Source organism: Centrocercus urophasianus, unplaced genomic scaffold (genome assembly GCF_019232065.1).
Source record: "Centrocercus urophasianus isolate 14NV4802_14NV808 unplaced genomic scaffold, USGS_Curo_1.0 seq_73, whole genome shotgun sequence".
In the NCBI taxonomy this organism is placed as follows: domain Eukaryota; kingdom Metazoa; phylum Chordata; class Aves; order Galliformes; family Phasianidae; genus Centrocercus; species Centrocercus urophasianus.
In genome coordinates, this window is record NW_024885344.1 from 1,639,268 (window position 1) to 1,660,415 (window position 21,148).

Genomic DNA, 21,148 nt, shown 5'->3' on the forward strand with positions numbered 1-21,148 from the left:
GGGAAAATTTGGCTCAGAGACATTTCTGAAAGTGCAGTTCTGAAAGCATCTCATATTATCATTGCATGCCTCAGTTTCCCATATGTGCAGCAATGGCTTAGTCAGGATAACCACATTGACACGTTCCCAGTCAAAAGCTGCAGGTTTCATCCACGCTTAACATTTTCTCTACTAAAACCCACCACAAAGCTACTACAACAGTGATGATGGGAAGAAACCCAACCTGACTGTGTGATACCTCCACAGACTGCAAGGAGGAAGCACTCAGTCCTACATAGGCCAGGCAGGTTCAGAATGCCACTCAACCGCAAGTTGGCGCCCCATTGGCTGGAACTCAGTCCCGGCTCAAGAGTAGACCATGTGTTCTCCTCCCAGCTTTATTGACAGGATAGCTCTATTTACACTGTGAAGAATAAGGGACACAAACAGAGCTGCGGGGCCATAGGGAGAAAGTAGTGCAGGCAAGAAAGACCTGGGAATAGAAGGCAGCAGATGCTGCAGGAAAGAGGGAGTAGTGGTGCAACTGAGTGTGAGGAGCACCACAGCAGGACAGTGGGCAGCAAGGAGCCCAGGAAGACCAGAGGGACTTCTTCAGGTCTGTACTGATGGACACTGTGCTTTGCTTTCATCAGCACGACTGCTGCCATCACTGCATGCAGTCTGCTTCCCTCTTTTGAGCCTTCGACGCTTGTCAGACAAGGAGCTCTGCCTGCCAGCACCCAATGGGACCAAGGAGGGTGTCTGAGACATACAACAGTCGCTCAGCAACTCTCTGTCCCCTGAGGAGGACAGCCTAACTACCTGCATCAGCCTCCAGGGTTGCTCTCGCTACAGCTGGAGGTGCTCCTAGACTGCAGATCTCCCGCAGCAAGCCTCTGAAATCTCGATCTCTGAGTGCACAGGGTGTGCTGACCCACCGCAGAGGGACAGTGCAGGACAAAGGCCGAGCTGAAGGGACATGGCATCCAATTATTGATCCCTGAAGAGACCTTGAGCCTGGGTAAATAGATGTTCTCTCCTCTGCCTCCCTGTGCGTGTGTGAGCTGCCTCGCGTGGGGGGTGTGGGCTCATCCTCGCAAGGCAGCAGCAGGTTTCAAAGGTAGGTCTGTAGCTCCGGGGGGAAACCCCTGTGTCTACAATTAAACCTTCAAAGAAAGAGGTTCTTCTGCTGTTGTTTCCTGCTCTCCTCCCCTCGCCCTGCCCCTTGGTTTGTGGTTCTTTGCTTATGTCTGCTGTTGCTGTGAAGATCCTACAGTAGCGGCTCCCTGGACCGCCCAGTGGGTTTGGTGAGGAGAACCCACAGAAAGGTGACCCTGCAGGGAAGCCCTGCTAGGCTTGTTTGTACTGCATGCACCTCTGGAAGAGTGCCTCAGAGCAAGCACTGTGCTGCTGTGTGTCAAAGTGTCGATGTTTGCCAAGCTAGGTTTGATTTTCTGGAGTGGATCGCTTGGTGTTTACGTCGTGTGAGCATGTCTCTGTGCTGCAAGCCAGCCTGCAGTGTTAAGGCTCAGTAATGGGAGGGAGAGGAGGCAGGCCAAGAAGTCTTTGTCCTGTGAACGATCCCCAAGGATGGAAGTTGTTTGCATGCTCTCACTGTGCTAGCACAGCCCCTGAGTCAGGGCCACCATGGGCTTAGCCCTGGGATGTGTGTCTGTGTGGGAATGGCACTGTTTGTTTGCTTGTGGGGACTGAGAGCAAAGTGCAACTTCAGTCTCCCAGGCTGGGGCTGCTGTGCGTGACCTCTTTATGAAATTGAGAGCACTGATTTATTTTTGTGTTGATCTCCAGGTCAACAAAATATCAGTTTTAAAACCATCCCCAGCCTGAGAGGACAACAATCTTGTCTGTGAGGAATTTTATTATTGTACTCACTTGCGTTTTGGGCAGAAGGAGAGGAAACCCAGGGATTTTTGTGTACGCCCCATTCGTGGAGAGATTCTTGCTCAGGCTGGACCAGGCTCTGAGCACCCTAATCTAGCTGTAGCTGTCCCTGTTCATTGCAGGGGAGTTGGGTTGGATGGCCTTTAAGTGTCCCTTCAAATCCTATGATTCTATGACTTTCTTTGAAAACTGGGGGATTCCCAGGGAGCACAGATAGGACAGTGTCCCAGAAACCTGTCTTCTACTTATATAGAAGTTCAACTTGCATTTGCACTGAGCAAAATGTTTGATGGTTAGTCCACAGATATCTTGGGGGATATAGATCTGGAGAGAGGATCACAGAGCTGACTGCACTTCCCAAGATGCATGTAAGAGGTTATTGGAAACTCATCCTGATTATGGTAAACTCTGTCACTAGATACCCCTGATGGAGGCCGAGGAACAGGAGGAAGATGCCAGCTCCCTCTCAAAGAGTGATTCAGAGACTAACTCACGTGTCCGCCTCCGCTATGTGTCTCTTGGAATAGTCTTTCTCTTGCTGGCTGGAGCTGCTGCAGCAACATGGTACTTCCTAGGTAAAAATTCAACATATTTTATACCTGTATAGGAGGTGGATGGGGTATAGTAAAGGCAATGTCCAGGCCAAAGAGCACTCGTGACTTTTGGTGATCTTTATAGATGAAAAATGGGTAAATTACTGAGCAAATCCCTCTCTCCTACATATAGCAAGGTAATCTATGAGTGTCTTCTGTTGGCAGACTACAAACCATGGCACCTGGAACCAACCATCCTGCAGTTTTACTCCGGCAGCCTCCAGGTCCTCAATCGCCGATACTTCTCAGAGCTTGGGCAGGTGGAATCCAGAGCCTTCTGGCTGGAGTCAGCTAAACTCCAGAACATGGTAAGGGCAATATTATGACCAGAGCTAGCCCTGAGGCAGTTCAGTGAGTGAAAGAGGAAGGGGTCAAATATCCTCGTCTAAATAACAGACCTGGTGGGTCTGTGCAGCAAGAGGGATGGAGGGCTGGAGATACGTACTTCATCACTGTAATCATTGCATGATTGTTATCAAGTGACTTTCTCATTGCAGTTGAAGGATCTCATTCATTCCACAGAGCTGGGTCGGTATTACAACTCAAGCACAGTGTATGCCTTTGGGTGAGTAACATCCATGGTATTTTTGCTGGTTTGCAGGAGAAAGTTCTCTTGTACATTGGTTTCACTGAAATCTGGCCATGACAAGCTGCTGCAGTTACCACTACGAGCACAAGGCTAGGTTGGGCAGTCCATGTCCAGTCACTCCAGTATGATAGAGCTATGGATGTTTTGATGTTCATATTCATCCATGGTCAAGATGAAAAGCCAAAATCGAATTTTTTTTCTTCTCAAAGGGACAGAAGTTCAAGTGAGGGAAAATACTGACTGAGAAGAACTGGAACAAAAAAAAACTGGGCTTGGCATTCTCAGTAAAAACTAAGTAGCTGGAAATCAATTTCTCCAATTTGAGGAAGTCATTTTTTGTGTCCTGATTCTAAGCACCAAAATGGAGAGGTCAGAATGCACCTTGGAAAAGGTGTTTCGGCCAAGGCACGTGCTCCAGCTGGCAATAGGGAACAGCAGAATGGGACAGATCTGGGACCATCACAGTAATTCAAGAAAGCTGGAATAACTTCCAAACTGATATATACAATTGCTTCTGTTTTTTTGTGTATTTGGTTATTTTTCCTCCATGGAAAACTACACCCCTAAACTTGTCCTTCAGATAAACAAAAATCCAATGTTGATGTGACTCCATTTTCAAAGCGGAAGGAATTCTCTCACTTGCAACTCTTCCTCTAGCTTTTTACTGAAGAAAATTTTGCTTCAACATCCCTTCCCCAGTCCTTCCCATCCACCACCCAGTTTTCTGTCAGCTGGTTGGACAAAGCCTTCCCAGTCCCATTCTCCAGCAACTTGAGCCTCCCCAGCATTAATGGCTTGTGATAAGGTAATGAGTTGCACATCATCCCCTTGCCACCATGGAGAGGTGATACAATGAAGTCTTGAGGGTGTCATTTCAGATCCTGGTCAGCAGTAACCAAAGGTCACTTGTACCTGAAATGATACTACTCATTTAACTAGACTTGGTTGCATTAATTTGCCTGTGTATGGTCATCACTAAAGGCAGATGGCATAAAATGGATTCCTCCTGCAAAGGCCTGAGCTTTAACTAGTACTGTGGCCATAGCAGCTCTTCTACACCAGCCACAGTAATTCTTCTGAGCAATGAGTTTGAGGGTCCTCTCAGAAATGCTTGGATTTGTGGATAAACACTGGGGATTTAATCTCCTGGGTTTGCCACCCCAGAAGATATTTAACATGCTGTTTCTCTGTTAGGGAGGGGGCTTTGACCTTCTTCTTCTGGATTACCCTCCAAATTCCTGAGAGTCAGCAGAAGGAGATGACTGCTGAGAGGGTAAATGCAGTGCTCCACCAAGAGCTTACCAAGAGCTTCAACAGTTCGGGCAGCCTGTCCTACCAGGCAGAGTACAGGGTCAATCCAGACTCTCTGATTCTGCTGGGTAAGTACCAGCTGCTCAAATGTGGCCTAAGCAGTCAGAAACGGCCCAAATTTGGCCAAAGGTGCTGAAGAGAGGTTATAAGAAGAGAGCAGAAGTCACCACTGAAGGAAATAGAACAAATCTAAGAGGATAAGGAAGGAATAAAGATCAAGACAATTACATATGTTTCTGCCTCATAGAGTAATTCAGCTTTCATAATGAACATCCTTTATTTGAAGGATTAAACATTCTTGGAGATGCAGCTGATCAAGACCAGTTAGGTAACAATTTTTTTTTCACCTTCTCCCAGTCAGCCTTGGCTTCTGTGAAGAAACATCTTACACAGCTCATGCCTTTATTGCAAATTTTGGACTGAGCTGATCAACTAGGTTGTCTCCTTTTGTTGTCTCCTTTCATATGCCAGTCTACTTGACTGAGGGAACAAAGTCAACATATTTAAGCCACCATTAGTCTTACTCTGAGACAACGCATTGCAGCAGCTACAGTTCTTTCCCAAAGTAAAGATCACAGCCTGTTTAAAAAGAAATCCTACAGAAGTTCTCTAAATGTGTGCTAGGTAAAGGGCTACAGGATGTGTCTGCATTCAGTGCATCTAAGTTCAGTGGAATTTGTATTTAGCCTTTATAATGAAACTTAGCTGCTCCTCCTGATCTGATCCCTCCTACAGAGCCCCAAACCACAGAGGTTTTAAAATACATTGTGTTTCTTCTTTCCTCTACAGTATCTCACTTCCAACTTTCTTCTTCACATTAAATGTTACAGCTCCAAGTTTTTTTTTCCCCAGACAATGTTATGTTGCATTTTTCAAAGATAAATCTTATGTTAATATATCCCACTCATATTTCTTTAATTTTTCCCTCCACGTCTCAGTTGTTTTGATTCGGCTGTAATTTTTCTGATGTCCCTAAAGTAAATTTGATTCTCTTAAAATGATCTCACTCCCTCATCCATATATTTGTGTTAAGATATTGTGTTGAAACTGCATTAGCATCCCATGAACACCTCTCTGCCTGCAGTTAGAATTAGTCACTTCTGCTTATCATTTGTTTCTGCCTATAATTTGTTTCCAGCATACTAGACCTTATGTTCAGCCAACTTAAATTAACTTTCTTAAGAGAGATGTCAAAAGACAATATGCTAACTGCTTCAAAGTCAGCCCATCTTGCATTTTCTATTTATTTACTTCATAATGTAATTCACAAAAAATACAAATGATGGTGCCATTCTTTTAGCTGTCCCCAGTTTCCTCTTATTCCCTTTGCATCTGTTTCACTGCTGTCTTCATTTCAGGTAGATTTGCATGAGCAGAAAGCACATCTTCCCATTTTAGAGCTAACATGCTAATCATAGTTTCTCTGGCTCTTTCTGCTTTCCGTCATCCTTCCTGCATTCCAGTCTAAGCCACAAACTTTTACACTGCAGGGCCAGAGTGAGTTCAGTCCAGTGTCTTAACCTCTGGCTTCCTTTGCTCTTTAAAAGCAAAGTGAAAAAATAGCCAGCTACTAGCAAGCCATTAGCACTTCATTGCTTTCTGACAGTCTCACTTGCTGACCTGCTTAGCTCTAAATATGAATTCTTGCTGCTGTGGACTACTGTCTAGTGCAGGAACATTTTCCAGCCTTCCAGTCCTTTATTTTTAACAACCACACTCACCTCAGGTCCCTCATTACTCCCAGAGAGTATCAAGACTTCCTTCATTCTCCCTGCAGGAACTCAGTATTATTACCTTCACATGAAAGAGCATGTAAAGCCATCTCAGCATGTCCTTCCCTACACACAGCACGTGTGCCTCTCCTTATGCCTGCAGGATCATCCTTTCCACAACATCTGTTTGTACCATGACAAAACACCAGAGCCCTCCCTGCAGAATTGGAAGCTTTGCTTAGTAGCCAAAAAAGACGAAAGCCCCAGCCTAGACAAGTTTCCAGCAGCAGTCCTCACACCCAGCTGACCTCATGGTGCCTCTTGTTCTGGCAGTTGCACCTGATCCCTGGCTGCTCCCCGTTCAGCTGGAAGGCTGAAGTAGGGCCCAGCTCCTAAAAGGGTTGTGTACCCTGTAACTTTGTTCTGTGTAAATTTAGAGTCCATGCTGTTGCTTTTCTCTGCACATCCCCAGAAACCTCTCCCCAGGAGTCTATCCCACACCAAGGAGTGGTCTCAGGGGGGGGCACAGAGGCATCATTTGAATTTTTGAGTTACTCTTCTGTGTTTAACCCTAAAAAGCTGTGGTTATTCACGAAGATATCAGCAGAGCCTGACAGCACAAGCTGTCAACCCGTAGCAGTAGAATTAAGAAGCCAAACTCCTGGTAATGTGAGAGGGCAGAGATCAGATTTACTCCATGACTTCAGATGCCAAATTTCAGGACCTGGACTTCGGTATCAGCTGGGACCTGGATATTTGGTGGAGTCCCTGTCCTGAACACTGAGGTGTTCAAGAATAGTGGAGCTATAGCACCTGGGGCCATGGTTTAGCAGGCCTGGTGGTGATGGGTTGACGACTGAACTAGATGATCTTAGAGGTCCTTTCCAACCTTTGTGATTCTCTAATTTGGGGAGTAGCACCAGGATACCAGGAGCATTCAGTCCAGGAGGCAGAGCTGCCAGCAGCTCCAAAGCATGAGTTAAAGCCCAGAGGCATCACTCCTGGGCTCCCCTCTCCTCCTGGTGGTGACGAGTTTATGGTTGGACTTCATGATCTTGCAGATCTTTTCCAACCCTAATGATTCTATGATTCCTTAAAGATGGATGTCGTAGGCCATTCAGTAGCTATCATGATTCTATGATTCCTTAAAGATGGATGTTGTAGGCTATTCAGTAGCTATCAACAGCACATCATCAAGAGACTTGCTTCTCCACCTTCAATAAATCCCATGCTTTTCAGTTATCTGAACTCAAAGAGCAAGGTGGAGGCTCTGGGATGGGAGGCTGTGATCTGTGCTGTGGCTTCCAGGGAAAGGAGTGCCTAATGCAATGTTCAGCCCTGGTAAGAAAGGGAAAAATCCCCTGAAGTAGCACCAGGGAGTGGGAAAGGGAAAAAAGCAGAGAAGCCTGTGGTAGGATGGAAATAATTAGGGATTAGGGATGCTGGATTTGAGGCAGAGGCCAGGGAAATTTTACAGTGGGATAGGATGAGAAATGCATGTCTGAAACAGGTCTCTGAGAGAACAGAAGTACATGGAGAGTGTCCCAAGCCAAAGTCTTAAGGGAGTCATCTACATAGGAAGGGAGTAATCATCTGCTATGCTAGCATGCAGATACAACCATTTTTCTTTTTGTTTATCTTTCTTTATATATTTCTTTTCTAACAGAATCCACTGTGAAAGACATAGTAGTGCTGAAATCCACTCTGGGTAGGCTATCTTTTATTTTCCTTTTGAGTTTATTACCTTGTGGGAGGGATATTTACAGAGGACAGAAGGTCTATTAGTTTCTTGAGGCTGTAAAACCTGGGAAGGGGAGATAAGAGCACTAGCAAGGAAGCACAAGAAAATCTATTGTATAAAGCTGGGGGTTTCCCTCCATGGCTCTGCACTGGATGTGGTGCAATCTATTGTCCTAATGATGATTGAAAGTGCTTTCAATAATTGTGAGCAGTGCTTTAAGTGTTGTGGCTGGCAATTTGTATTAGCTTTGCTATTAGAAACTCACCTATAAGCTGACCTTACTCAAAAATGAAGGTTTGGGAGGCAGCTGAACATGGAAAGCAAAAGGAAAGCATGGAAAGCAAACATGGGGGTTGTAAATCTGGGAAGAATATGGGGAAGAGAGAAGAAAGAGATGCAAAAGAAAAGGAAGCCAGTGGAAGATGACTGTGCTGTTATATTTTAAACCTGAGACAGGATGGGCTTAACCCAGGGAGCGGGGACAGTTCTTAACCAGAGGGAAGCCGGGACACCAGTAAGAGGGGATTGGTGTCACTGAGACATGCGTGAAAGTAACCTGAGATCACTGAGATGATTCAACCTAACCCTGAAATGGAGCCCACACTGATATTCCAAGTGACAATCCCATATCTTAAGTTCCTTTATAACCACCCCTAAGCCCCTCTTCCCTCCAGTTACAGCACCCTGACATTCAAAACCGTCTATGTTTCCTCTGCGTTCAGGTTGCTACAGATACAGCTACGTCCAGGAGGATGACATCCTAACACTGGAGGGCCCTGACTACCTGGCCTCCAGTTGTCTTTGGCACCTCCATGGCCTCGAGGGCTACATGATCAAGCTACGCTTAGAGTGGACTCTGCCAGACTGCAGGGACCGCCTGGCTATGTATGACGCAGCTGGTCCCCTGGAGAAACACCTCATCACCTCGTAAGTAGCTCCTGAGCAGGGCAGGCATGGTGGGGAAGCAAGGCAGGATGGCAGAACACACAACAGCAGGGGAAGGTGTTAGACTTCATCAGAGGAAATTCTCTTTGATGCCTGTCTCTCACTGATGAGCTGAAGTCACTGATGTGGGATAGCACACAGTCAGCCCTGCAGTCTGATAGATTACAGCAGCACAAGCTGTCTCTCTGCTGGCCCTATATTTGATTCAGTTAGAGTGTCACAATGGGCATGTTTTTTGGACAACAAAACACAGACATCTGCTTTCTCTCTTTGCCATTCTTCTCTTTCATTTGTTTGTTTCTTGCTTCACTCCCATCATTTTTCCCCATTTCTTTGTTCTCCTTTCAGGATCTATGGTTGCAGCCGGCAGGAGCCTGTTGTGGAAGTCCTTTCATCAGGCCCTGTCATGTCCATTGTGTGGAAGAAAGCCCTGTACAGCTACTATGACCCCTTCGTCCTCTCAGCACAGGTGGTGCCCCTCAAAGGTGAGGAAGGCTGGAGGTGGGTGGCCATAAGTGCAGAAAGGTTATCTCCTACAATACAGTGCACCTAGAGGTGCTCCATTCCCATTAGGGGCCAAGATTGCAAAGGTAGAACTGGTGAGCAAAAAGCAAGTTAAATTTTGCTCACTGGCCTGAGCTCACATATCAGTATCTGCCTCAAGACTAGGCAGCCCAGACTCTGGCAAGCAGAGCCCAGAATGATCATGATATTTCACAAACAAGCTCAAGCTCTTGTGACTGCACAGACCAGATAGCATCTGGGCCACACATCCAGCTACACTCATATAATTTAATATAAGAAACTAAAGCAACAAAATACATTGCCATTGTTCTTCTCTGGACAAGAGGAGAAAGCTAAAACTTTTGCCAGGTGGAAATGGCCTCTTAAAGGGAGTCACATTTCAATGAATGCATTCCACAATGCATTCTCTAACAACGACCTGAAAGCAGGTTGTGGTGAGGTGAGGGTTGTCTTCACCTCCCAGGTAACCATGATAGGATGAGAGCTAATGGCTTCAACTTGTGCCAAGGGAGGTTCAGGTTGGATATTAGGAAAAACTTCTTCTCCCAAAGAGTGTTGCTGCATGGGTACAGGCTGCATAGGGAAGTGGTGGAGTCACCATCTTGGGAGATGTTGAAGAACCACATGGATGTGAGGGACATGATTAGTGGGGCATGGTGGGGATGGGCTGATGGCTGAACTGTTTGATGTAAGAGGTCTTTTTCAACCTCAATGATTCTGCGATTCTATGAATGTTAGCATCAGGTCTTAGAACCTCTTTTATTCCCTACCAGAGTTGGTTAAGTACATGATATACCAGGCTGAGTCTGAGCTGACAGGTAGCAGAGTTTTCAATGTCTTTGTTTACAGCCTGTGGAGTGAATATAACCCTGCGGGAAGGCCTGGACTTGCAGGGGATGATCAGCACCCCACATTACCCCAGTTACTACTCACCCAACACCCAGTGCACCTGGCATATGTCGGTAAGATCCAGCCCCTACAAGAGCATCCACCTTCTCCCTGAAATCCATGTGGTATTCCACACCGTTCTGTGGTTCTGTGATTCTATAAATCTATAATGCTATGATTCTTTGATTTTATGATTCAGGTGCTTTACAGCACTTGGCCAGTTCTCTCCATAAGACAATCATGAGAAGATGGCAGCAGCCTGCCTAGCCTGCACTTTATATGTGTTTCTGGAGGCAAGGGAGTCTCATATTGCATGCTAAAGCAGAGATGCCATTGCTGAGCAGGAATTTGGAATCTTGGCTCCAGAGCTATTCTTCAAGACAAAACCAGATTACTAGAAATTACCACAATCTGAGACTGGCAGCAGAGCCACCTTTGGCTATAACCTGGGCCTAACTCAGATGATCCTTCCTTCTGGTTTGCAATGTGTGAACTGGTAGCTCTCCCCTTCACATCTACCCTGCTCACTTCTGTTGCATGAGGTGGGCTGTAGCACTCACAGGAAGCCACCATCTCCACACTGCTCTCAACCTCCTCCCCTGCAGGTCCCATCCCTCGACTATGGGGTCACTCTGTGGTTTGACGCTTATGCACTCAGCAGACAGAAGCAGGACCTGCCCTGTACACAAGGCCAGTGGATAATTCAGAACAGAAGGTTTGTGCTAGTGTCGTGGTTTCTGCCTCTTGCTTCCCACTCCTCAACTGGGATGAAACCTTTGTAGGTTCCCTTCTCAATTCAGCCACCAGGTCTGAGGGAGATCCCATCACTGTGCTCCGTGGTCGCTATCTGGGATGGTGCTTCTTTCTTGCCTGCCTACTTCTTTTTCAGCCTCCCTCATTCACAGGCTCCCTAGTGAACACATTTCCTATAAATTTGCTCCGAATTACCAGCCTGCCTTCTCTGTCTTGCTGTTTGCATCATGCTTCCTAGTTTTCCCCTCTGTGTGTAACCTTGGTGTCCTCCCACGCCTCCTGTGTTTGCAAATCTGCCTGTCACCACCTCTGCACTATTATCTGCGTGTGCCGTTGCCTCGTATCCACCTCCGTACAGATCTTCCGCCAAGTTCCAGATCCTCCTGCTTTGATTAGAACCGCATACCCCTGTGGGACTTCCCATAATCAGCCTCCTCTATACATAGGCTGCTGCTCACCATCACCTAGATGCAAGGAGACACAGCTGCAGGCACTCAAAGCAGGCTCAGAGCTGGATGGACCCTTTTGTTTCCTAACAATCACTGCAAGATTGTCTTCTTCCCTCCAAAACCTTCCCCAGCATGCCTCACTGACTTCCTCCCTACCATTCCTGCAGTGGTAACTTCTTTTCCTCTGAAGGATCTGATCCAGAAGTTACTGAACATTGCATTCCCCTGGCTTAGGATTTTCTTTTTTTTTTTTTTCAACTTACCTTCCTCTCTGCAACCATCAGATCTACAGTTTCTGCAACTTGATTTCTTAGGGAAGATATATATAAGAATTGAGCTACTTTGTGTAGCCTGACTTCAACGCTTGCCCCCAAATTGGGAAATGTCCAAAAGTAGGGTCACTCTGGACTTGTGTATGGCTAGAGGGTAGAACTGAGTGACAATATGTGTAGGTTGTTCTCATCTTGTTCATCAGGCTTAATTGCGCCTTGTTGTGCCCAGGTATTTAGCTTCTGATTTCTTGGCCTTTCTACTTGTTTCCCTTTTTTTCTGCATCAGTTCCCACCACAGCATATGTGTGTGGTGTTTTTTTCCTTCCTATTTATCTCTGGGTCTTTGTCATCCACCTTTTTCAGTCATTTTGGGGCAGGCCCTAGCTATGTTATGTTGCCTTGTGCCCACACAGGGCCTCTTGTTTCTACAGGGTTACTCGTTCCCCTCTTGGTCTTGCTCAGCCACTGTTCTGTGGCCAGGAAGAGCAAGATCCAATCAGGCAGAGCAAGATCCAGTGTCAGTTCTCCTACATGCTGACAGGACATGGGTGTAAATCACAGCCTTTTCCCATTGCTCCTTCATAACCTTATACCATTTTAAAGTATTTTGCCTTATCTCCTGCAGCCTGTCTGTGTGGTCTCCTTCCCATCATCCCCAGCCCCAGAAAACCCGCTTGCCCCACTTGGCTGACTTCTCCCTTGCTGCCTGGGACATCCCATCTGTGTTTGCTCCTCAGGTTGTGCGGCCTGCGGACCCTACAAGCTTATGCTGAGAGGATCCCAGTCACATCCTCTGCTGACATTGCCATCACCTTCACCTCGCAGATCTCCTTAACTGGCCCCGGCGTGCAGGCAGCTTACAGCCTGTACAACCAATCTGATCGTAAGTTCAGGACTCCCCTTTGCTCCTTAGAGGGGTGGTGGAGGTCCCAGATGTCTACAAGCAGCCCCTTATGTGCTTGGGTTGTCTCAGGAGAAACACAAAGCACATCCCATGAGCTCCAGGTGCCAAGTGCACATGTTCATGAACGCAGTGATGCACACACCACTGATCTCCCAAAAAGAAGTGTTTACATCTAAAGCTGCTTCAGCAATCATCTCTGACTCATGTTCCCAGAGCATTCTGGCACCAAGGCCCAGCTCCAGAACACTGCTTACTGGCTCACCCCAGTGCCCACAGCATGGATTGGCCTTGGGATTTCAATGGGAGGCCATCTCTGACTTGAAGTGGTGTTTGTTTCAATCGTAAGAGCTCTTGGAGAGATCTGTTTCCTGCTCGACTTGGAAGAGGTGCAAATGAGATAGAAATGAAACTACACACAAATAATGCACACATACGTATGCAATTGTGCACCCATCCGCCTTTCCAAGGTTTTTCCAGTTCCCTTCTATAGGGTTGCTGTAATCCATGCCAGTACCTGAATATGTGTACCTGGCAACAAGTGTCTAAAAACAGCTCATTTGTGGCCCTGACAAAGATTTAATCACAGCCCCAGAGAAATGACTTCATTTTTGCTGCAGTGCTCAGGAGTTATGGAACAGTGCTAGATCAGAGATAGAGTGTGCCAGGCAGGTGGATGATGTAGCAAAATTGGGGGATTTTAGTGAGGCCACATGCAAGCTGCTGCAGCTTGTGTGTAGTCAGGAAGGTATGCGGTTCCATGCTCCACTTTTAAGTCACCATGCTCTGCTTCAAGGTTTCCAGTCAGTGGGGACTGATTGCTTTCTGGTGGTTTCACAGCCTGTCCCAGAGAGTTCCTGTGTTCAGTGAATGGCTTGTGCGTCCCAGCCTGTGACGGAATCAAAGATTGCCCCAATGGGCTGGATGAGAGAAACTGTGGTAAGTGATGATTTTCAGCTGCTTGTTCTTGATCCCAGGAGGACACAACTCCTTGCTCTTCCAAAGGTAGGAAGAGATGGGGGAGGATCCACATGACCGGAGTACAGCCTGTGCTTCCCCCTTCAAGAGATAAACTCTATGTATCCACAAAAGTGTTATCCCACTGCCAAGTGGTTTCAGATTGTTCCGGAAGGAGCAGCAATTATTCATAGAACCATAGAATGGTTTGAGTTGGAAGAGACTTTTAAAGGACATCTGGTCCACCTCCCCTGCAATGTACAGGAGTACCTACAGCTAGATCAGGGTGCTCAGAGCCCTTCCAGCCTGACCTTGGGTGTCTCCAGAGATGGAGCATCAACTACATCTCCTGTGCATAGTGCAGTCATCCCTGGAGAACCCTGATATCATGCACCAAGAGCTTCAGACAGTCTGAAAGATCCCTCTGCCCACCACCTTATCCTGTTCTCCACCACCCTGTCCCAGCAATCTGTCTCAGCCCTGGCCTGCAGCCCCCTCTGCTGTCTTTGCACTCAGTGTCCCCTTCCCAACCCTCCTTCCCTGTCAACGCCACCTCAAAACCACCATCCGCTCTGCTCCCTCCTCATTCCCCCAGGCCATTTGTGACACATTAAATGAAGAAATCCTGAACAATATGTAGCCAACCAGTTGGGAAATATTTTGACCAAACATCAATTCTCAGCAAAGTCCAAAAGTAGGTCACCTAAGTTGTTCATGGTCTTGGGCAGTCAGGTTTTGAGTACTATCAAACTCTGAAATGAACACAATGCTCTGGAAGTCTCTCACCAGAGCTGAATAGAGGGAAAGGATCATCTTCTTTTGTATTTTCTGCAGATTTGCTGAGGATGCACTGTGTCCCATCATCCAGGTCTCTGACATTGGGGCTTGTATACTTCCCTCTTGCAGACAGATGGTCTTTCATTCTTGCAATTGTTACATGTCTGATTATTCATCCTCCTATATGGAACAGATCTTGTCTTTAAAACCAGTTTTCACATTGCCTCACGCCTTCATGTGCCTTTAATCTTCTGGAGGCCTCACACTAATCAGTGAAAAAATTAGAGTCTTTGCAGTAAGAAAATGCCTAGGAGGTAGAAGTCCATCATGTTTGGTGTTGCACATAACTACACAAAAGAACAGAGCAAACAACAGTTCTTGCTGTATAAATTCATAATCAGAAATCAAGCTGTGATGAGTAGGCATTGGTTTCCATCCTGAGCAACTACCAGACGTCATGGACATCAGGAAATCCATCAAGGTTCAGGACTCACCTACCACAGAGCAGGAGCAGCTGCTCTGTAAGGGAAGGTGATCCATGAGCTGAGGGTGAGAGCAAAGAGGAGGAACACTGACCTCAGCAGCCAGCATGCCACCCAATAGAATTTGAGCAAGGTAAGCAGAGCAGCTATGGAGATGGTAGCCAAAGTCAACTCAGAGCCCAGGGTCCACGAGACAAGCCTACAGTGTTGAGGCAGGTCTGAGGTGAAGCCAAGAAATCAAGGCGAGCCAGGTCAAAATCAGCAAAGTATAAGATGTGGTGCAGAAATATATACAGTGTAGCTCAGGCAAAGACCACCAACAAGAACCTGAAATTAAATGCCTTGTGCACAGGCTGCCAGGCCCTCATGAGGAAGGGAAAGAGGTTGTGGAGCCTATTGGTGACATTGCACCTATGTCTAGTGTATTTAATTGCTGGTTGCTTTCATCCTGTGCAGTGTGCCCTGCAAAGTTCCAGTGCCAAGAGGACAGCACCTGCATTGAGTTCAGCAGGGTCTGCAATCAGCAGCGGGACTGTGTCAATGGGAGCGATGAGGAGCACTGCAGCGAAGGTAGGGAAGGGACAGGGAGGGGCTGACACGTGCCTTGTCCTACTGTCAAACCAAGGCTGTTGGTAGTGTAGCTCACATTCCCCTAGCCCTGTCTCCCCTTCATCTTCACAGTGGTCCCCTGTGGTCCTTTCACCCACCGTTGTGACGATGGGACCTGTGTTAAGAAACCCAACCCGCTGTGTGATGCCACTGTGGACTGCAAGGACCTATCTGATGAGAAGCACTGTGGTAAGAAGATGCTCAACCCCAAGTTAGACAGACAGATTCAGGATGCCCCACAACCCCAATTTGAGCAGGGAGAGAGTTTATGCTTTGAACGCCCTTCTTGGTGTCTCTGAAGCTTCCGCATTACCAGGTAGAAGAATTAATATAATTAAATAGATAATAAAATACAATTGTAGAATCACAGAATCATAGAATGGCTTGGGTTGGAAGGGACCTCAAAGGTCATCAATTTCCAACTCCAAGGAAGGGCAGACAAGATATCTCATGTTCCTTCATCCACTAAAGAATGAACCATGTCTTCTTCTCCACAGACTGTGGGCTACAGGCTCCTCTCAGCAGGATCATTGGTGGTGCTAACTCTGTGGAAGGAGAATGGCCATGGCAAGCCAGCCTGCAAGTCCGGGGACGCCACATCTGTGGGGGAACGCTCATTGCTGACCGCTGGGTGGTCTCAGCTGCACATTGCTTCCAGGATGAGAGGTGAATAGAGAGGGGTGGGTGATGGAGCAGAGAAGGATGTTAAGATTCACAGTGTGCATTGGGTGAACAATGGTGGTGAAAGACACCTCATAGGTCGGTCCTCCTTTCCTTTGGCTCTGACCTGTTCCCAATGCTGCTACTGCTGTGGACAGATCAGCGTGTGGTAGGATGAGACTGGGATACCATCACCTGCTGAAGATGCTGTTTGGTTCCCACACTCCTCATCCCCAGGGCCTGTCCTTTCAGGAGGAAACACGAACTTTGGTCATCTTGAGGAGTCTTGATGCAAAATGGATAAAGCTAATTCAGCCCTGTTAGATGGTATGTCTGTGCATGCGCTTGACAGGGAGACATTGCAAGTCGGGTGAGAGATAAGAAATAGAAGGAGAGAAAAGAGGAACAGAGAGATGGCCATAGGAAAACAGGGAGGTTTTCGTACCCAGATAGGTAGTGTAGGAGAAAACAGCATGTGTAAGGCAAAAAGACAAAATTCTGAGTCTAAAACAATCTTTTCCTGCTTCTTTCTGCTTAGGGCCAGGGAAAGTTCCCCTGTGCTCCCCACTCTCCTGCTGGACATAGGATTTTCTTAGAGGTATCATCTTGATGATAACCTCTTCCCATCCTTCCCTGTTTATGTGATGAGTTTTCTTCTCTGCTACATCCTGCAGACTGGCTTCTCCCTCTGTCTGGACCATTTACTTGGGCAAATACTTCCAAAACATCACCAGCCACACAGAGGTGTCCTTCAAAGTGATCCGCCTCTTCCTCCACCCTTATTATGAGGAGGACAGCCATGACTATGATGTGGCCCTGCTCCAGCTGGACCATCCTGTGATCATCTCGCCCTTCATCCAGCCCATCTGCTTGCCTGCCACTTCCCACATCTTTGAGCCTGGCCTTCACTGCTGGATCACTGGCTGGGGAGCCCTCAAGGAAGGTGGTAAGTGCAGTGTTTTTGTTGGTGGCTTACAGCAGCAGGACTAAGGTGGAAACATAGGTTCAGATGTAGGGTAGGTAGAACAGCCTTCTGCTCACCCTGAAGTATTATGCATCCTTCACTCCCTTTCTTTTTGGCCACAGTTTACCTGCTGAATGTCTCAAAATCTCTTTCAAAGAGGTAAATTTGAGAGTCTAGTAAGATATTTGAGGACAGCATGTGTCCCTTCATCCAAAGTCTAGAATCACCCAGCAGAATTTATTAGTCTGGCTACCCGTGGTCATGGAGCAGCCCCAGTCCCAAAGCCCAACCTCACACTATGCAGGCATGTTGGCTCCTGTCATGTTGTTCTCCAGAGGCAGTGCCCAAATGGAGAGAGTTGAGACAAAAGACTACCCTTCATCAAACTGTCTCTCCTGGGGATGCCCTATTAAAGATCCTATCAGCCATATCTTCCCAAGCAACAACTGTGTTAGTAAATTTAGTGCAGGGTCTGAGTGATGTTCAAGAACCACGTTAGCATAGTTTGGACACACAAAGCCCATACACAGCTGGGAGACAGCATGGTCCAAGATATGTTCCCATGATTCCCAGAGTCCACTTGTTTTGTAAGGAAAAGAGAGTTTAGCTATATGGGAATAATCCTTCACATTCCCTTCCCTCAAGGCCACCAAACAGACCCAGACTGCTTAGTCTGGGCACAGGAATACACACATGCTCACTCAGTTCAGCTTTGTGTCTTCAGTCACAATCAGAATTCCTCCCTTTGCTTCTCAAATGGAAATACTCAGAGGATTCTGTCCAGAACTGAACACTCCTGGATTTGCTTAGTCAGAATGGCTTAAAAATCACTTCAAAGAGAAGCAAATCTAAATGCTGGCAGAAGTTGACCCAAAACAGAACCCTCCTTGTCCCAAAAGCTAAAATGCCCATGACATATTCCTGCAGGGAAAGCAGGGAAATGCTATTCCTGACATGCAGGTGGAGTGCACTGCTGAAAGTCAGAAACTCTGATGCTCGTGGACAGAAGAGAAATTCAGGTGGCAGCTTTCAGCAGGCAATGAGATGGGGATGGGCTGGGGGAACTGGGCCAGCTGTGGGAAGCTCCACCTTTTCTCACCTGCATTGCTCTTGATGCTCTACCCCCAGGGCACATTAGCAATATCTTGCAGAAGGTGGATGTGCAGATCATCCAGCAGGACATCTGCAGCGAGGCCTATCACTACATGATTTCTCCCAGGATGCTCTGTGCTGGCTACAACAAGGGCAAGAAGGATGCCTGCCAGGTGACAGTGGGGTTGTGGGAGCAGGGTGGGTAGCATGGGTGAACTTGTCCCGGGCCTCCCAAATACACTCCATAGCCTGAAATGAGGGTGAGAAGACTGACTGTCAAACACCTGACTTCCCAGTTACTCCTCAGTGGCCTAAAACAGCTCACAGGACAACTTCTTCCCAGTATTTTTGCCTTAGACAGGATCCAAATACACAGAAACTTCTCAGTTTCTCATTCCAGCTTATTTTCCACTCTTCACCTCCCCCTTCAAAGTCACATGTCTACATCAGTCTTCCCCTCTCTTTTCACTAGCATCTGTCAGACACAGTAACCAGTCAGTTCCTTCATTACAGTAAATCAATCTCAAGCAATTCCTGTTTCCCATCACTCAGGATATCCTGTTAAATTCCACCAGCTTCCTCACTCTCAATGTATTTGCAAATGCCTCAGAGCAGAAGGAAACAATAGATCTGCCAGCTGCCTGGGAGCTGGCTAAGGGGGAGGGATTTGCATGATGAAAGAATGCAGCAATACATCAGATGTTTGAGCAGGAGACAGTTTTGACATCTGTCTAAGGCATAAGGGATGTTGTGAATGGTGTAGACATAAGTTGAGGAGATATGTGCACAGGGACTTCGAAGCCAATGAAGAACACATAGTAGGAGAAGCCAGTGGGTCACCATCACACTATTTTTCTCTCCCTTTCTCTAGGGTGATTCTGGAGGTCCACTGGCCTGTGAGGAGCCCAGTGGCAGATGGTTTCTGGCTGGCTTGGTCAGCTGGGGAATGGGGTGCGGGCTTCCAAATTACTATGGAGTGTACACGAGGATCACACAAGTTCTGGGCTGGATAAACCAAACCATGAGCTGAGAAACATGCACCTCTACTTTCTCCTTATCAGATCTACAGTCACAACGGCACTCATTCCCAACCTTGCTCATTTGCCTCTCAAAGTAAGAGAGTTTCTGTAGGGGATGTTGTCAGCCCCAGGATGCTCTTTTGAGAAGGGTGAAAAGAAAAACACAAAAGCTTGCACTGGGGACTGCAGAGGAAAGCAGGCACAGCCGTGTACAAGAAGAGCTGAACTTTCCATGAACCATGTGATTCAGCCACAGTCTTACGCTGGAACGTCTGCTGAAAGAAAATGTGACTGATGTAGTTAGAGATTCCAGTAACTGTGAAATCAATCTCCCTCCCTCTTCCTTCCTGCTGCTCATTCTTCTTCCCCCTTCCCCTCCCATCACTCCTCCTCTTCCATCTTCCTAATTGCTTATTTTCTTAGCTGGTGTGTGCTGTTCAGCTCCGCCAGGCAACTCTTCACGTCTCACTGACTCTCATACACAAGTTCAGCATCATGCCCTGCCTCCCTGTTGGAACAGCACCCAGCTGCTGCTCTTGGAGCCCCTCAGGAGATCCCAGGCCTGCAGTGAAACTATTAGAGCGTCCCTCCTATTCTCTCCCTTCAGCCCTTCTGAACACCTTCAACATGAGGGATTCTCAGCTGCTTCAGAATCCTAACTCAGATAATGCAGGAGGTGAAGGAGAAGGCTTAGGGGCACAGTGCTTTGGAAAGTGACTGCTATGGGTTTAGCTGTTTTTTACTGACGATACACATACATACATACACATATATATATATGCATAAGTAGGTATATGTATATATATAACATGGCCACTCTGGAAATAAAAATAATTTGATTTTTTTTTTTTTTTTTTTTGCTTTAATTTGATTTATTATAGTCTACTAGTTAGGATGAGAGCTGATGGCCTGAAGTTGCACCAGGGGAGGTTCAGGTTGGGTATTTGGAAATTTTTTTTCCCAGAAAGAGTGGTCCAGCAGTGGCACAGGCTGCACAGGGAGGTGGTGCAGTCAGCATCCCTGGAGGTGTTCCAGAGCTGTGTGGATGTGGCACTAAGGGATGTGGTCAGTGGGCATGGTGGGGATGGGCTGGTGGCTGGACTAGATAATCTTAGTCCTCTTTTCCAACTTCTATGATTCTATGATTATTCTGTTACAAATTCTTTTGGGGTTTGAATCTTTTTGGCCAAACTCCAATCCTGGCACTGGCAAACTGGTGCAAGTTTCCTGCCCTCCCTCCCAGCTATGTCCCAGACACAGCAGGGTCAACATGTCATCAAGATAGGCAGTCTTCATCATTACAGCTTAGGGGTGTGGACAGCGATTAGCAAACCTGCTCTGTAGTTCCACCTGCATGGAGATGCAGCACAAATGCAGCAGGAGATATCCCTGTGCCCAGTAGTCAGGCTCAACTTCTGACGGCTCCAGGTGATCCTTTCGTCCAGCCTCCCAGCGCCAAATTTCTACCACTTGGAATGAGAGGCAGCAAGGAGGAAGAAAGTGTGAGATTTATTTAGGAGCTACAACCTGGCATCTTCAGACACAGTGGTGAAGTGAACCCCTGGCTCTCTGAGGCAGGGATGCTCCTGTCCTACCAGACCTTCTGTCAGGTACCAACACATCCCCAACAGGTACTCAGGCAGCATACACCTGCCTCCATTCACCCATCCAATGTAGAGATGTTTAGGGGGACAGGGAGTGAGATACCAGCAAGGAGAAACCCAGCACAGGGATACTCCACCAGCAATGCAGGTGGCCCAGAAAGAAAAAAAAACAAACAAAAAAAAAAAACAAAAAAAACCAACAGCGTCTCTGCATTTGCCCTCTGGGCAAAAGCCCAGACCAGTTGCCTGCAACTGTGAATGGACAAGGAGTGGTCCTAGTGCAAATGCTGCCACATCTGGGCACCAGTGCTCAGGAAGGAAGCAAAGTTCTGCAGTGGTTGATTACTGATGTCCCCAGCAGGGGCCACTGTGACATTAAAGAAAGCCATTCTGCTAGGAAAAGGATGGGGCTCCAGCTCCTGCA

General features: G+C 47.1%; 1 protein-coding gene across 1 annotated transcript; it reads left to right on the forward strand.

The window, feature by feature from the left end:
• Positions 1–397: 397 nt before the first annotated feature.
• On the forward strand, positions 398–19,900 carry TMPRSS6 (transmembrane serine protease 6). The gene is made up of 18 exons (XM_042837592.1): positions 398–1,000; positions 2,300–2,456; positions 2,640–2,782; positions 2,972–3,039; positions 4,258–4,442; positions 7,753–7,794; positions 8,550–8,754; positions 9,121–9,257; positions 10,147–10,259; positions 10,791–10,900; positions 12,397–12,542; positions 13,401–13,499; positions 15,233–15,346; positions 15,458–15,574; positions 15,883–16,051; positions 16,720–16,991; positions 18,138–18,274; positions 18,973–19,900. The coding sequence occupies exons 2-18, from the start codon at positions 2,309–2,311 to the stop codon at positions 19,129–19,131; spliced, it is 2,364 nt and encodes a 787-aa protein (XP_042693526.1). The 5' UTR covers positions 398–1,000; positions 2,300–2,308; the 3' UTR covers positions 19,132–19,900.
• Positions 19,901–21,148: the final 1,248 nt, after the last annotated feature.